Source organism: Rana temporaria, chromosome 5 (genome assembly GCF_905171775.1).
Source record: "Rana temporaria chromosome 5, aRanTem1.1, whole genome shotgun sequence".
NCBI lineage: Eukaryota > Metazoa > Chordata > Amphibia > Anura > Ranidae > Rana > Rana temporaria.
This window is the reverse complement of record NC_053493.1, coordinates 237118205-237135436: the sequence shown is the minus strand read 5'-3', so window position 1 is coordinate 237135436 and position 17232 is coordinate 237118205. Positions and strand designations below refer to the sequence as shown.

Here is a 17232-nt window from a genome sequence, read left to right as displayed (position 1 = left end):
TGCAGACTCGATCCCCGCAGGGATACCCGTGATCGTCTTATGGTAAGGAAGAACAGGGAGATGCTGATGTAAACAATCATCTCCCTGCTCTGCCTAGTGATAATGACAGTGATCACTGCTTCCTGTAATCGGAAGCAGTGATCGCTGTCTTGTCACGTGTAGCCCATCCCCCCTACAGTAAGAATCACTCACTAGGGCACACTTAACCCCTACAGCGCCACCTAGTGGTTAACCCCCTCACTGCCAGGGTCATTTTCACAGTAATCAGTGCTGTTTCATAGCGCAAAAAATAAAAACCGCAGAGGTGATCAAATACCATCAAAAGAAAGCTCTATTTGAGGGGAAAAAAGGACATCAATTTTGTTTGGGAGCCATGTCCGCACAATTGTCAGTTAAAATGACGCAGTGCCGGTCATTTGGCTGCATAAGGGGCTTAAGTGGTTAAAGAGAGTTTGAAATTTAAAAAAAGGGTTTGTCCACTTTTAAAATTACATTTACATATTAAAATTGAAATAAGATTTCAGTGTATGTGTTTAGAACTACTTTAAGGGGTTAATTTACGGCTTTTGAAATGTCCCATAGAAAACATAACAATTAGTGGGCTTATGCTGTATAACATAGAAGAAAGGGTGATCTACCCTAAAAGTCGCTTCTGGCAGCATTAAGGCCAGAAATCCAAAGTAATCATCAGTATTAGTTATGTCTTTAGTACCATCTTCATCTGCGTTCACAGTTGCCAAGCTAATTATGTCTAAAATAAATAAATTGTCTTTAGATATTCCTGTAAATGTTGCTTTGGTTTCATTGAAAACATCAAGCATTCCCATACTTGACATCATTTCTTTCATTGAGTAGGCACTTTCTATTTGAAAGTGAGGGAGAAAAACTGTAGTATATTTTTTCTTCATGTACTTGGGGTCTGTCCAGCTAGTCAGCTTCTCAAAGGACAGGTTTTCCACCACCTGAAAGATACAAAGTTTTAAAATGACGTAATAATAAATATGAACAATGTATGAAAAGTTGAAAAAGATAGAATTTTATTTGACTATGGTTTATAATTGTTTATGTTTAATATTAGAAAACAAATATGAACAAGTAAACTGATCATCTGATCATCTTTACTAAAGGAAAATAAGCTGTTTACTTTGCAAGGGTAGTTGCACTATGCAAGGGAATTTCCCCCAAAGTTTAGTGAGTGCGTACCACATATGATAAAGACAGAGCACATTCAATACTAAATTTTCTGTAATAATCGACTATCAGTCTTACTACCACTTGGGCCCAACATGTAACAAGTCATAAAAGAGTGGTTCATAATCAAATAAAGTTCCTTTTTATTAAAATTGCCCAATAACCACTTGAATTAGCTTACAAATTCCTTGGTGTGTTTTGGAGAACATGTCCAGCCAGCTGCAGTGTAAAAATGATTCAGCTCCTGGTTCTGTGTACTAGTGTCCCCAGAAGAAAGCAAAAATGTATGAAGATTCTGGAAGCGGCTGGGTCCTGGAGATGACGTCACTGTGCTTCCTTTGTTGGACACAAGGAAGGTAGCAGGGCAGTCACACACAAGGGAGGAACGGAAAGCTGTTGGTTGCTCTGACATGTGTTGGCGTGTTATGACAACACGTTTTGTCCATCCCTGAAACATGTTGTCATAGCAGTCTGTGCCTTTCCATTGCCTCCTTGTGTGTCTATTTCCCATCTCTTTTTGGATAGGACAGCCACCCACCTGTTGTAGGATTAACTTTCTGCCATATTGTTCCATAGGCCCACTCATGACATCCCCAAGTTGAGGCCTGACTATTTGAGGATAAAGGAATATCCACACACAAATGCATTTCCCCCACTTTACTGTAGCCTTGCTGTGACATACTAACAGAGTCTTCAGCACAGAATGGCACACACGAAGTTAGACCCTATGTAGCAGTCATTTTAGTGCAGAGTGCAAGAACAAATCTTTTAAGCCATCTTCCCTCTACACCTTAATTTCTGTCCTTGGGAGCACCACAAATTTGGGGCCACTTCCCCATATATACTAAGTCCACAGCATCAGCTTCCATCATCACAAAACCTGCAGCTGAGGGTCAGGAGGATCAAGGTACCTTCCTTTAGTATGCCATTCTCTTCCCAATGTCCCTTCCATAAACTTCCATAAACTCCACCAAGCCAGGCACACTCTCATATTGAGCAATCATTCCCAGGCTTAAAGGAACACTAAAGGCAGAATTTTTAAAATAACAAACATGTTATACTTACCTTCACTGTGCAGCTTGTTTTGCACAGGGTGTCCCCGAACCCGGTTTTCTGGGGTCCCTCGGTGGCTGTCTCGGCTCCTCCTCGCAAGAGCTTTCCACTTTCGTGCAAGCTACCTCGCATGGTGGAAAGCTCTTGCGAGCGCGCTCCCGTTATACAGCGGCGGCCATAGCCACCGACTGTATCACTTGGCCCTGCCCCCCGGCGCGCCGCCTCATTCAATGAAATTCACAGCAGCGCCAGCCAATGGCTGTGCTGCTTATCAATCTGTCCAACCTAGCCAATCAACGCCCAGGCTGGGAACCGAACAGGATGACGGTGACGCGCGCCGGACTTTGGAGGGGTGAGATAAGTAAAACGGGGGCTCGGGGGGGGGGGGGGGCGGTGCTGTCGGATGTTTTTTCACCTTAATGCATAGGATGCATTAAGGTGAAAAAACATTTACCTTTACAAACCCTTTAACCACTACTCAAATGGAGGACTCATGCACTTTACACCTACAGGATCCGCAGAAGATGGTCAGGGACTGACTACAACAATTCCTTCCTTGTTCTGTACCACCTCACCTGGGACTTCAGACCTGCAAACGGCCTTTTAGTTTCGCACTGCAGGTGAATACATCTTGGCAGCTCTGGGGTATCCCATTCTAATGTCTTGTCTACCCTAGGCTCCACCTATTACTGACGTTTATGTGGGCACAAACCCCACCCATTATAGCACTGGAGGAAGGATTTCTCTAAAAGGGGAGCTAATACCGTTACCAAATTACAACTTTCACCTTACCATATTATACAGGGAACAGAGCCATCTTGTGGCAGACAAGCTAACTGCACCTGCCATTGTTTGCATTGCAGGCAAAGCAGGTCAGACACAGCCTTTTTGCTTAAGTGCTGTTTTTGAATATAAAAGCCAACATTTAACAGCATTACCCCTGAACACATGCTCTTACTCTCTGAATTATTATTATTGGTACAGAAATAACATTAGCAATGTATTTAAAGACCTTCACTGGTTGTGAGGACAGTCTACAGCATAGGGAACAGCTGGCTGCTAGGGGAGCAGAGTAAGTAAAACTGCATCTCCTAGACAGAAATGAGCAAATAACCTTTGCAGTGTGAGCGAAGCCCTAGTACAAGGAAGGTATTTTAGTTTTACCCGAGATGGGCTTAAAAGCAAAACCCTGGGGATTTTTTTTCCCCATGCAGTGGGGCTATGCCCACACTGCATAGGTTAATTGCTTGTCTTTGTCTAGTGCAGTGGTCTCCAAACTACAGCCTCTCTCTGACCCTTGGGACACTATTCCTCCAACTGACACCAATGATGAGGCACTATTCCTCCCATTGGTACCAACCATAGGGCACTAATCCACCTATGAAAATGAATTATGGGGCAGTATTTACTTCCAGTTCCTGGTTCCACCACTTTTTCTAATTATTATATTATTATTATTATAATAATAACACTAGCCGCAGTCCAACCCCTAAAGCCTAATGGAAAAGAAACCCATCCTTTGTTTAAAAAATGTGGGGGTCCCTGGTCTAGGGGAAAAAAGAGCACATACAGTATCTCACAAAAGTGAGTACACTCCTCTCATTTTTGTAAATATTTTATTACATATTTTCATGTGACGACACTGAAGAAATTACACTTTGCTACAATGTAAAGTAGTGAGTGTACAGTTTGTATAACAGTATACATTTGCTGTCCCCTCAAAATAACTCAACACACAGCCTTTAATGTCTAAACATCTGGCAACAAAGGTGAGTACACCCCTAAGTGAAAATGTCCAAATTGTCCCAATTAGCCATTTTCCCTCCCTGGTGTCAAGTGACTTGTTAGTGTTACAAGGTCTCAGTTGTGAATGGGGAGCAGGTGTGTTAAATTTGGTATTATCGCTCTCACTCTCTCATACTGATCACTGGAAGTTCAACATTGCACCTTATGGCAAAGAACTCTCTGAGGATCTGGAAAAAAAGAACTGTCGCTCTACATAAATTAAAGATGGCCTAGGCTATAAGAAGATTGCAACACCCTGAAACTGAGCTGTGCATAGATGCCAAGACCATACAACGATTTAACAGGACAGGTTCCACTCAGAACAGGCCTCACCATGGTCGACCATAGCCAGAGGTTGTCTTTGGGAAATAGATGTATGAGTGCTGCCAGCATTGCTGCAGAGGTTGAAGGGGTGGGGGGTCAGCTTGTCAGTTCTCAGACCATACGCCACACACTGCATCAAAGTATTCTGCATGGCTGTCGTCCCAGAAGGACGCCTCTTCTAAAGATGATGCACAAGAAAGCCTGCAAACAGTTTGCTGAAAACAAGCAGACTAAGGACATGGGTTACTGGAACCATGTCCTGTGGTCTGATGAGACCAAGATAAATGTATTTAGTTCAGAAGGTGTCAAGCGTGTGTGGTCGGCAACAAGGTGAGGAGTACAAAGACAAGTGTGGTGGTGAGAGTGTCATGGTCTGGGGCTGCATGAGTGCTGCCAGCAACCCACGTACTGTATCTGACAAGCACTGGATTCCACTACATAAACCACGGATTTAGAGCTGCAGTTAATAAAATGTTTAAGAGTGTAGGTCTGACCTGTGGAAAAAGAGGTGACATTTTGGGTTTTTCTATGTCTCCTGCATTGTCTACATGTGTTAGAAGGGCTGCTTCCTTATTTATACCTGTTTTTAATGTCATATTTTTATGCTTTTGGTGAAGGCCTAAGGCCGAAACGCGTCAGTATTTTTGGATGATGTTACTGTTGTAATCATTTTCTATGGAGAAGCTGTCGAGTTTCCGGCCTGTACTTTCTATGTATAGAACAGTGTTTCTCATCTCCAGTCCTCAGGCGCACCAACAGGTCACGTTTTCAGGATTTCACTCAGATGAGACGGCTGTGGTAATTACTAAGGCAGTGAAACTGATAAAAATCATCTGTGCAAAATAGTGGAAATCCTAAAATCATGACCGGTTGGTGCTCCTTGAGGTCTGGAGTTAAGAAACACTGGTATATACCCACCTAGTCCATTGATCTTCCCAGTAAAAGACCAGTCCCTGATGCTCCTATCCCTACCCCCCCCAGCATGGTTGCGCGGTCTTGTGCGGTGGACAGTTCCTGACGTCATCACACCCATAGACTTGCTCTGGACATGAGGAAGATAGGAACAGTCCACTGCTGGATTTGGGGGGGCACTGTTTTCCGGAGGATAGAAAGTTGGTATAAGCTCTGTGTTCACCTCTAGACAAAAGGAGCAGTTAACCCATGCAGTGCAGGCAAAGCCTCACTGCATGGCCTCACAGCCTCACTACATGGCCTCACAGCCTCACTGCATGGCCTCACAGCCTCACTGCATGGGATAAACCTTTTTCCGAAGTTCTGCTTTAAAGTGAACTTGTGCTTTTTCCTATTCATCATGATAAAGCAACATGTTTACTTTAATGCAGCCTCCAATAGCAGCACACCCTCACTTTCCTTTTACTCCACACTATTTAATTTAGTAATGGAGAAAGAGAATAGAAAGCTCTATGTAAGTTTTAAAATACAATCTCTGGGACAAATTTATGTTCCTTCCAGCAGTACTGGATTTTTCTTCGCCTGTACAAAGCAGGAATTTCAATTCTTTTTTTTTTTAATTTCATATTCTTTATTAATTTTCTTCATCTTTTAAAAACAACAGATGGTTACAATCATGTATTCTTATATGTTCTTTTTACCATTTCTGTTTCACATATTTCATACATATCTTCAATATTCCACCTTTTGTTTTACCCTTTTCCCTCCCTCCCCTCCCCCCTCCCTACTCTAACCATCTGCTTTATTGGGTTTTCTTTCACAAGGGGTATCTCATTTCTTCCAACCAAGGGTTCCACATTTTACCAAACTCCCTGATATTCCCTCTCTTGGTATAAACCACCTTCTCCTTCCAAATTGTCTCTGTAACTACGTTAATCCATTCCTTTACTGATGGGGGGTTCACTGCTTGCCACCTCTGAGCTATTAACTTTCTTGCCTGAAAGAGGCATCTCAACACTACTTTTGATGTGCTGGTCATTCTACTTATTTCTTCCCCTAGGCCCAGGATACATAATCTAGGGTTCATCTCCAGCTTTGTTTTATATATCTTATAAATGGTGTCCAGTATCCCCCTCCAATACCTGAACAGTTTCGGGCACCTCCATATCATATGTATTATTATTAGAATTTCAATTCTAGATGAAACTGTTCTTCAACAGCAAACACTTACTTTGTATAGATCGTTACTGTTGTCTGGCAGTATTATGTACATACAGAGATCCTTTGTTAGTCCATATGGAAGCTCGAGGATCCTCAACTTCTCATCATCTATAGTTCGAAGATTAAATTTACCCTGCGCAGACATCATTTCTATAGATACTTTTTCATTCTGCGAGATATAAAAGTGAATTCACATGAATATTTGACATGAATATTTGTGCTGGCAGCATAACTAGTTTGTGAAAACATCGAGCATCAGCTATACTTAAAAAAAAAAAAACTTAATGTAGCAAAATAGCTGCAAAAAAAAAACTTTGCTCTTTGTTCTTTAGCAGGACCTCAGGAGTGAATCTTGCTAGTACATCAAGAAAGAAAATTTGGTTGAGCAGTCTAAAGCAGCTGTGCATGGCAACCACTCATCCTTTTACTTTCAAAGCTTAAAGTGGTTGTATAGTAAAAATGTTTTACTTTTACCTACAGGTAAGCCTTACCTGTAGGTAAAAAAAATATCTCCTAAACCTTTACGGTTTAGGAGATATTCCCCTCGCAATGAGCCTCTAACTGCAGTGGCGCATGCGCACAGGGGATTCTCGGCTGAAGGCTGGCAGATGCCGGACCTTGCTGGAAAGAAGTCTCCACATGCATACACGGGAGTGACGACATCGTGGCTCCAGCCACTCACAGTGCTGGAGCGGCGATACTTGGAAGACACGCAAAGGGAAAATGTAATCTCCCTCGGCGTGGACCGGCAGAGATACCGACGCCTCATTCTAAGGTAAGTATTCCAAAATGAGCTAGTATCCAGTGCATACTAGCTCATTATGCCTTTTGCCTTACAGGTGGCCCAAATTTTTTTAATTTTTGTTTGACTATACAACCGCTTTAACTGAACAAGATGAAGCTAAAAGCTGATTGGTTACCATGAGCAATTGGTCCAGATTCTGTCTGTTCCAGTTTTAGTTACCGTATTTGCGGGTGTATAAGGTGACCTGGCGTATAAGACGACCCCCTAATTTTACAGTTTAAGATTTTTTTTTGCCTGTACTCACCGTATAAGATGACCCCCCTTCCGAGGCTTCCGCTGCTTCAAATTTCTTCCTTCTGGAGCCATATTCTTCATTCTTGCTGGAGCCATATTCTTCCTTGCTGGAGCCAATCATGGCAAGTGATGTATTCTATTAATAAATACAAAGCCTGTTTGAATTGGCAGAGGCTGTAACATCATCAGCCCATGCCTCTCTGACTTTCAACGCCAATCTGAGCAGGCTACTGTATGTAGCCTGCTCGGATTGGCAGAGGTTGTTACTCCAATCCAAGCAGGCTCTGTATTCATTTGAATACATCGCTCAACGGGATTGGCTAAGCGGTATATAATGTATCTAGCCGAAGCTACATACAGTATTACCGCACATCCAGCAGGCATCCGAGCAGCTGACCCGGCGTATAAGACGACCCCTGCTTTTTGGCCATTTTTTTTAAGTGTGAGGCCTCGTACTCACGGACGGACTGTCCGATGAAAACGGTCAGCCGGACTGTTTTCATCGCACATGTTCGCTGCCGGATTTCTGTCTGATGGTTGTACACACCATCAAACAGAAATCCGCGTGGACACGATACGCGGTGACGTGGCCGCGCCGTCTCCGCGACGATGACGCGGCGACGTGCGCGGCCCTGGAAGGTCAATGCTTCCACGCATGCGTCGAATCACTTTGACGCATGCGAGGGCTTCCGGCCGAGCGGACATGTCCGGTGAGTCTGTACAGACGACCGAACATGTCCGACGGACAGACTTCCAGCGGACATGTTTCTTAGCATGCTAAGAAACATTTGTCGCTGGAATCTGTCTGATCCGCCGGAAAATTGTCCGGTCGGACGTACAGACGACCGAACATGTCCGCTGAAACTGGTCTGCGGACCAGTTTCAGCGGACATGTTCGGTTGTGTGTACGGGGCCTAAAAGGTAGTCTTATACGCCAGCAAATACAGTAATTACCCCTAGTACAGTGTTGGCGAACCTTGGCACCCCAGATGTTTTGGAACTACATTTCCCATGATGCTCATGCATTTTGCAGTATAATGGAGCATCATGGGAAATGTAGCTCCGAAACATCTGGGGTGCCAAGGTTCGCCATCACTGCCCTAGTATGTTTATGAAAGGGTTTGCCATAGTACATGTATGCAGCCGTATGCAGTACAATAAAACACAATAAAACACTGTGAAGGGTAATGATGATATGCAGAGTGCGGTAACTATAAGCGACCAATCAGGTTTAGCCACCAAACAAGTCATTGTTACGCTAAGGGATATTGCACAATGTCCACTGCATTTTTCCTTATAAACAAGACTGTGTATAAACATTTGCCATAATATGTGAACATTACTTTTCCACATAATTAAATGACTCCATTTTACTCAATAGGCTTTTTTTATGTAGTACTGCCACTGTCATTATAACTACTAAGTAAGGGTAGTCAAAATATATACTTACATTGCTCAATGTAAACTCATAATATTTCGTCTTTTGTTTAGGGAAGTTCTGTGTCCAGTTTGCTAATAAATATGCCGTGTTAACTGCTACAATCTTAGTGTTATTGGATATTAACGTTTCAGACATATTTTGAAAAGTTCCTAAAGAAAATAAAAATGTATATTCATTTTCGCAGGTGTCATCATATATTTCATGTTTTAGCAACCTATAGCTCATTGATCAGTTCAGGATTTTATTATGGAGATTGTGCTATGGGAAAATTAAAGCGGACCTTCAGTAAAAAAAATTTCTTTCCATCTATTAAATCTTCTGCCCTTGTTGTTTTAACCCATTCATGACTAAGTCTATTTCTGACATTTGGTGTTTACAAGTTAAAATTCATATTTTTTTGAACCCCCAAATATTATATATATATTTTTTAGCAGAGAATCTAGAGAATAAAATGGCAATTGTTGCAATATTTTATGTCACGCGGTATTTGTGCAGCAGTGTTTTAAACGCAACTTTTTGGGAAAAAGACACTTTCGTGAATTTAAAAAACATTAAACAGTAAAGTTAGCCCAATTTTTTGTATAATGTGCAAGATGATGTTACGCCGAGTAAATAGATACCAAACATGTCACGCTTTATAATTACACGCACTCGTGGAATGGCGACAAACTGTGGTACCTAAAAATCTCCATGGGTGATGCTTTAAATTTAAATTTTTACGGTTACCAGGTTAAAGTTACAGAGGAGGTCTAGTGCTAGAATTATTGCTCTAGCTCTGATGATCGCAGCGATACCTCATATGTGTGATTTGAACACCGTTTATATGTGCGGGTGCGACTTCCGTATGCGTTTTCTTAGCTGTGCGAGCTCGCAGCTCCCAAATCCCTCCTTTACACTTCAAAGTATTCAGATTGCCGAAAACAGCAATGCTGAATACTGTATATTTTTAAATCCGGCGACATTGGCAGCCGAGTAAACTGGAAGTGACGTTGTGACGTCGCTTCAATGTTTACATTCAGGAGATCGGATCGAAGCCATTCACAACTTTGTTCCAGTCTGTGGCTATCTGGGGCATCATGGATCGGGTCTCCCGGTGGGACGGGAGGCCCAGTAAGAGCGGCGTAGGCGGCGGGAGGGGGGGTTGTCCCCTCCCGTTACTCCGGTATAACAACCGATCGGCTTTTAGCCGCATCGGTTGTTATGCCTGGATAGCCAATTGCCCGCTCTAAACAACGGTACCAGGAAGAGGCCTGTGTATACATATGATTATAAATAAAGATACCTCCAGATGAATAATGTAGCAAAGCTCAGTTGCAGGGGCCCCTGAGGATTATTATACATCAGTCCTGATGTTTCTGACTTAAAGACAAGATCCGCAGTGAAGGGAAGATCCTCCAATCGTTCTACAACCTGCCTGGAACACAGCTTCTCCCCAGCAGAAAATAAGGCATGACACTGGAAATCTGAGTGGGAGCCAATGGCTCCTGTTGCCATCAATCTAACCAATGAGGACCCGAGGCAGCGAATAGGGGGCTGCTATGCTCGTCCCCATTGCTGGAACGATCGGGCCCAGGTAAGAAAAGGGGAGGGTCTGTGGGGGTGCTGCAGCACAAAAGGTTTTTCACCATTTAAGTGGTTGTAAAACCTGTACAACCACTTTTACCTACAGGTAAGCTTATATTAAGGCTTACCTGTAGGAACTGGAAATATCTCTTAAACCTGTACGGTTTAGGAGATATTTATCATATACACTTGCACCGACGTATGCGCATGTGCACTAAAGAAAGGGCATGCTTGTGCTGTTTATATAGTGGCGTGCCGTGACCGTTGGCTCCCATGGGCATGTGTCCACAGCCCAGATGGAAGAGGGGTGAAGATGAATGCTTCCACACAGCGGGGACAGCGGAGACTTCACTGGCACCTTTGCAGGTAAGTGCAAGATGCATACTAGCCCATTATGCTTTTACTTTGTAGGGGTGAAAAAAGGTAGTAAAACCCATCCGGGTTAACTTCCTATTTTAGGTGAAACCCCTTTAATGCTTGGATAATGGATTATGTTTAATCCTTGGATACTGTAATGTTCTTTATAGTGGAAGTACTTATTTATGATGTAATATCCTGTCTCTGTGTTCCTGCTGTTTTCCAATAAAACTAGAAGGCCATATGTCCACTCCACCATCAGCATCCTGTTCCGTAAGAGTCATACTGTACCTGCAGGCTTCTTAGCTAAAAGACCAGTTCCATTTGGTTCCTCTGTTTTACTGGAATTTGGTCATCACCGTTGCCCCTTGTACTGTCTTATTTAAGAGTCAATTAATGTTAGATAAATAGAAAAAAAATGTATCCTTCTGTTTCAAAATAATCCAATAAAATGTACTGAAAAATACATTTTATTTTACCTTCGCTCTTCTCTTTAAGCCAGCTATTAATGTGTTCCATTGCATCCCCTGTTGCATTTCTGAATGCAACTTTCTCTGGTTTAGAGTTGTACCACGCACTGCTATTCACATAAGCCTTGGAAGAGAAAATAAAGCAATAAGCATCCTAAACAGCAGATATCTCTATGTTGCCAACATTTTGTTGTATGTCAAAATATTTCTTCTAGTGATTTTTACATGGGTGTATAAGGATTTGCAGGATTTGGCCTGTTTTAAAGACTTATGCAGCGTACACACAAACGTTTTTAATGTCATGGAAAAAACAAAGTTTTTCTCAACGCGATTCTTGTCAAGCCTGCCTTGCATACACACAATCGTGAAAAAAAAATGCTTGAGCAAAGCGTGGTGACGTACAACGCGTACAACGGCACTATAAAGGGGAAGTTCCATTCGGATGACGCTACCCTTTGGGCTGCTTTTGCTGATTTCGTGTTATTAAAAGTTTGGTGAGAGACAATTCGCGCTTTTCAGTCTTCCTGCTTTTCAGTCTGTTACAGCGTGATGAATGTGCTATCTCCATTACAAACACTAGTTTTACCAGAACGAGCGTTCCCGTCTTATAACTTGCTTCTGAGCATGTGTGTTTTTTTCCCGTCGTTAAAGCCTACACATGACCGTTTTTCACGACGTGAAAAACGCAGAGAAAAATTAGAGCATGTTCTAAATTTTTAATGCCCTTTTTTTCACCACGGGAGAAATGCTCTAGAGCCCACACACGGTCGTTTTTAATGACTAATTTAAAAAATTGCATTTTCTCGTCATGAAAAACTGTTGTGTGTATGCGGCATAAGGCTATGTATATGCAGACATTTTAATTCAGTGATAAAAGCAGGCATTTAGATTACATAAAAGTCAGGCTATCCCTCTACAATTTTCATGTTTTTTTTTAATTATCTGAAAACAAATCACATACCCCCCCCCCCCTTCCATTGGGTGCTATTCACTCCTTCTATGCATCACCCCAGAACAATCCACAGTAATCCCTTTCACCAAAACAATCAGGTCACAAGACCAAAATGCCTTTTCTTTCTCAAGAAAGGACACACAAGCTCAAGCCGTCTCATAAGGAATCCTTCTCTGTTAGCATGGGTGGCTGCTTTGGACTCCAAACTGCAGTGTCTCCCCTCCTCAATAGAGTGAAACCAGGCTCAAGCTGGTCTTTATATATGTTTTTATTGACACAATGTTATTCAGTTTTTTGTAACCACTTCAATACAGGGTACTTTCCCCTTCCTGCCCAGGACAATTTTCAGCTTTCACCACTGTCACATTTTGAATGACAATTTCACGGTCATACAACACTGTACTCGAACTATGTTTTTATAATTTTCTTCCCACAAATAGAGCTTTCTTTTGGTGGTATTTGATCACCACTTGGGTTTTTTATTTTTTGCTAAACAAACTAAAAAAGACCGAAATTTTAGGATTTTTTTCTTTGTTTCTGCTATAAAATGTTGTTTTCTCCTTCACTGACGGTCACTGATAAGGTGGCACTGATGGGCACTGATCAGTTGTCACTGATAAGGTGGCACTCATGGGCACTATTGAGGAGGCACTCATATGTAGAATTGATGGGCACTGATAGGCGGCACTGATATGCAGCACTGATGGGGACCGAAAGGCAGCACTGATATGCAGCACCGATGGGCACTGATAGGCAGCACTTATGGGCAATGATAGGTCGCACTGATGGGCACTGATGGGAACTAATAGGTGGCACTGATGGCTACTGACAGGTGTCACTGATGGGCACTAATAGATGACTCTGATAGGCAGCACTGATGATAAGGTACTGACAGTCATTACTGATGGACACTGATTGGCATCTGTGAAGGGCACTGACAGGTGTTACTGATGTTCACTGATTGGCCCTTTGATGGGCACTGATTGGCACTTTGGTGGACACTGACTGGCACTTTGGTGGGTACTGACTGGCAGCTGATGGGCAGTAATTTGCAGATGAAGTGGGCACCTTTGATCTGGGCTAAGCCGATAATCAATGCGCTAATTATCACCAATGTGGGGGTTATTATTGCATCCACTGACACCAATGCTGGGGGTTTTTATTGCATCCACTGACACCAATGCTGTTTTTTTTTATTATGTCCATTGATACCAATGCTGGGGGTTATTACTATTGCATCCACTTTCACCAATGCTATTATTGCACACAGAGACTTGCTGTGGCTGGGGGGAGGGAGCTGGGAGAGGGTGATGTCATGGCTCAGTAAATTGAGGCCCAATGTTGATCCTCTCAATTGGCACACAGTAGACAAAGCTCTAAGGAGGCTCTAAGGATGCAAAACAAATATATTTACACTTTTGTTTATTGCAAACAGTAGGCAGCATGTTCATCAGCCTTTTTTATTTTAGCCTTTACTTCTACATTAAAGCATTTGTTACCCCAACACTTCCTATTTTTGATATGTACCTGCTGTACCATGTATTTGTATGAGAAAATATCTTTATTTTTTGTATTGTTTCCTTTATGTGAAATCCCTAATGTTCCTACCAGTCCCTCTGCTTTCCTAATAAAAACTGACCACACTAAGCAGGAGAGTACTTTGTGATCAGTTCTCTAGCTATGCTGGAAAATCAGCCCGCTCTCCTTCAATGCTCAGACTTGTCCTGATACACCCCCACTGCACAGCCATTCACTGGGAAGATCAGTGTGCTTCTCCTCCCCCAGATCTTATGCAGCTGAGAACAGAGTGAATGTGATCACTTATAAAAAAAAGTAAAAGGGGTATTTATAATGTATTTTTATATCTATACACACATGTTTTGCCTTTCATTTCTATTTTAAACTGAATGGGTTGTTTTACAAGGTGATCGTTTACAACCACTTTAAGCTTGCAGTCTTACAAATAAAAAGCCTTACGTCAGAGATTTTACATGTTTCTTCAACAAAGAGTTTATTTTCGATATCAAGTTTGTACTCCGTAGCATTTTGTAATACAAACATGAGATCTTGAATCCCATAATGTATATCTCTGCAGTTTTTAATGTGAAGAACCTGAAAAAATATAAAAATATTAGTCTATGTTGCAGCTATACATACATTGGATGGATATAGACACATACACACACATATTTAGATAACAAGCATTTTATATCATTGTGAATGCTATTAACCTGCAATGATTCCAAGATGAGAAACAAGTCATTGCAAAGCTATGGAAAGACTGTGTGCACCACTGTTATGTGCCTACTGTCAGCTGCCTAGACCTGTGTTGGCCACCTGCTGGCTCTACAGTGTTTCCTTGCTGGCAATCATGACCTTCAGAATAATATTTTACATATACACTGATGCACTGAAAAGTTAGAACCTTTACAACTACACAGGGGAGTGGAGAAGAATTAAAAAGGGAGAGGCTATAATGGACTTTAAAGCCATGTACACACGATCGAATATCTGATGGAATCTAATCCGATGGATTTTTTCGTCGGATATCCGATGAAGCTGACTTTCATCAGTCTTGCCTACACACCATCGGTCAAAAATCCGACCGTGTCCAACGCGGTGACGTAAAACACTATGACGTGCTGAGAAAAATGAAGTTCAATGCTTCCGAGCATGCGTCGACTTGATTCTGAGCATGCATGGATTTTTGACCGATGGACTTCCACACAGACTATCGTTTTTTTCTATCGGTTTTTTATCCATAGGAAAATTTTAAAACATGTTTTATTTTTTTTCATCGATGGAAAACAAACCGATGGGGCCCACACACGATCGGTTTGTCCGATGAAAACGGTCCATCGGTCTTTTTTCATCAGACAAACCGATCGTGTGTACAGGGCTTAATGGTACCGGATACCAACTGCAGTAAACAGTTGTAAGTAAAATGATTCATGTTTTTTATTACAAAAATGTATACATCCACCCACCATCCTTGGACAAACCATCGCGCCAAGCAATAAAGTCAAAAGCCTCGGAGTCATCTTTGACTCAGACATGACGATGGATGCACAAATAGGATCAGTCGTCAGCGGTTCTCATCATCTTCTCCGCATGCTACATAGACTCATCCCCTTCACCTCGGAAGAGGACACAGCAGTAGTGGTTGGAACTATCATCAACTCACGACTCGACTACGCAAACTCCCTCTACTTAGGACTACCGAAATACCAGATTTCACGTCTACAAGTCGTCCAGAACACGGCAGCCAGACTGGTAACAGGTAAAAAGCCGTGGGAATCAGTCTCCCCGGTCTTGAGGTCCCTCCACTGGCTGCCCGTACAGGACTGGGTGACATTCAAGACACTCTGCCTCACCCACAAATGTATACAGGGTAACGCTCCCCACTACTTAAGCGAGAAAATCAAACCATACGTCACCAAGCGCGTGCTCCGGTCAACCAACCAAAACCTTCTCCAAATTCCTAAATCACGCTACAAATCTAATGCCCCGTACACACCATCACTTTATGTGATGAAAAAAAACGACGTTTTTAAAAACGTCACTTTAAATGACCGTGTGTGGGGGAAAACGTTGTTTTATGTCTTGTGAAAAACGACAAAAAAAAATTGAAGCATGCTTCAACTTTATGTGTCGTTTTTCAAAACATCGTTTTTTACTTCACAGAAATTGACCGTGTGTAGCAAAAAACGATGTTTTTACACCCGCGCATGCCCAGAAGCTAGTTATGAAGCGAGCTTCAATGGAAAAACGTGGTGAACGTAACCTCGCTTTGCTAGAACATTGTGAAAAAACGATGGTGTGTAGGCAACTTCGTCTTTGAAAATTGAAGTTTCAAAAACGTCGTTTTTTACTTCACAGAAAATGTTGTTTTTTTTCATCACATAAAGTGATGGTGTGTATGCGGCATAAGGGAGAATGTCGATTTTTGGTCCAAGGACCACGGCTCTGGAATGCTCTACCCACTACCATCCGCTTGGAGGAAAACCATCAGGCTTTTAGGAAAAAATTGAAGACCCACCTCTTCTGAAAGACCGGTACGACTCTGCGATTAAGTTCGCATTTGTTGCACTATACAAGTTTCTCACTCACATATAAATACACATTTAGCACTTAAATATTAAAAACTCACTCCAATTATAATCAACAAAAACTCTTAGTTCTGTTTCGGGGGGGGGGGGGGGGGGGCGGGCATGCATAGCAGATGCTCTCTTTTACATCTATATTATGTTCATCACAAGTACTGTTATTGTTTTTTGTCTAACGAATGCATGTCTCCTTTATTTCATAGTTATATCATAATGTTCTCTCAGTCTTCATGTATGTAGTGCCTGGTCACTTTCCAGTACCGGTGCTATGTTAAATTTAGAGGGGGTCAGAGAGTTAGTTAACTCTGAGCATTTTGATTTGCTTCAATTTGGGTCTCTGTCTCAAGCTTTGGCTGTGCTGTAGGTCCATTCTGCTGTATCTGGGGTGCTGATCTCACCCCAGGTCGGTAGGTGGTCGGTAGGTGGCAGCAGTGGAGTCAAGGATTGGGTGCTCTTGCCCAGCAGCCTATCAGGAGGATTTGGCCTTGCTGTGTATGCTGGGAGGGCGTATTTATGAGGCAGACACCATCTTCCTGGGTCTCTCCTCGTGTGGCGCCCACCTTTAGGGTAGCCACTTTACGCCGCCCCAGCAAATGGCCTTCCGGGCCAGGGTTGCGCGTGCAACGCAAGGATCCTGGCTTCGGGATCACGTTGGCCTGGAGCAATTGATCTGCCGCTTGGGGACTCAGTAATCAACTGGGTCCCACTCAAGAAGGTCCTGGGTCGTCTGTCCAGTTGGAGGAGGCCATGCACACAGGATGTGTGGGATGTGCCTGGGCACACCCTTATCACCCCATGTGCATTACAATTTATCGCCC

At 42.6% G+C, this 17232-nt stretch overlaps 1 protein-coding gene across 3 annotated transcripts in view; it reads right to left on the bottom strand.

The window, feature by feature from the left end:
- Nucleotides 1–422: 422 nt before the first annotated feature.
- Nucleotides 423–17232, bottom strand: part of LOC120940644 (ovalbumin-related protein X-like) — a 42633-nt gene continuing 25823 nt past the window's right edge. For all 3 annotated transcript variants that reach the window (XM_040353619.1, XM_040353621.1, XM_040353618.1), the window contains 5 exons: nucleotides 14286–14420; nucleotides 11366–11480; nucleotides 8976–9115; nucleotides 6497–6655; nucleotides 423–962 (listed from right to left, as the gene is read on the bottom strand). In XM_040353619.1, coding sequence (XP_040209553.1) covers nucleotides 558–962; nucleotides 6497–6655; nucleotides 8976–9115; nucleotides 11366–11480; nucleotides 14286–14420 — 954 coding nt within the window. In that variant the 3' untranslated portion in view covers nucleotides 423–557. The remainder of the gene's footprint in view (nucleotides 963–6496; nucleotides 6656–8975; nucleotides 9116–11365; nucleotides 11481–14285; nucleotides 14421–17232) is intronic.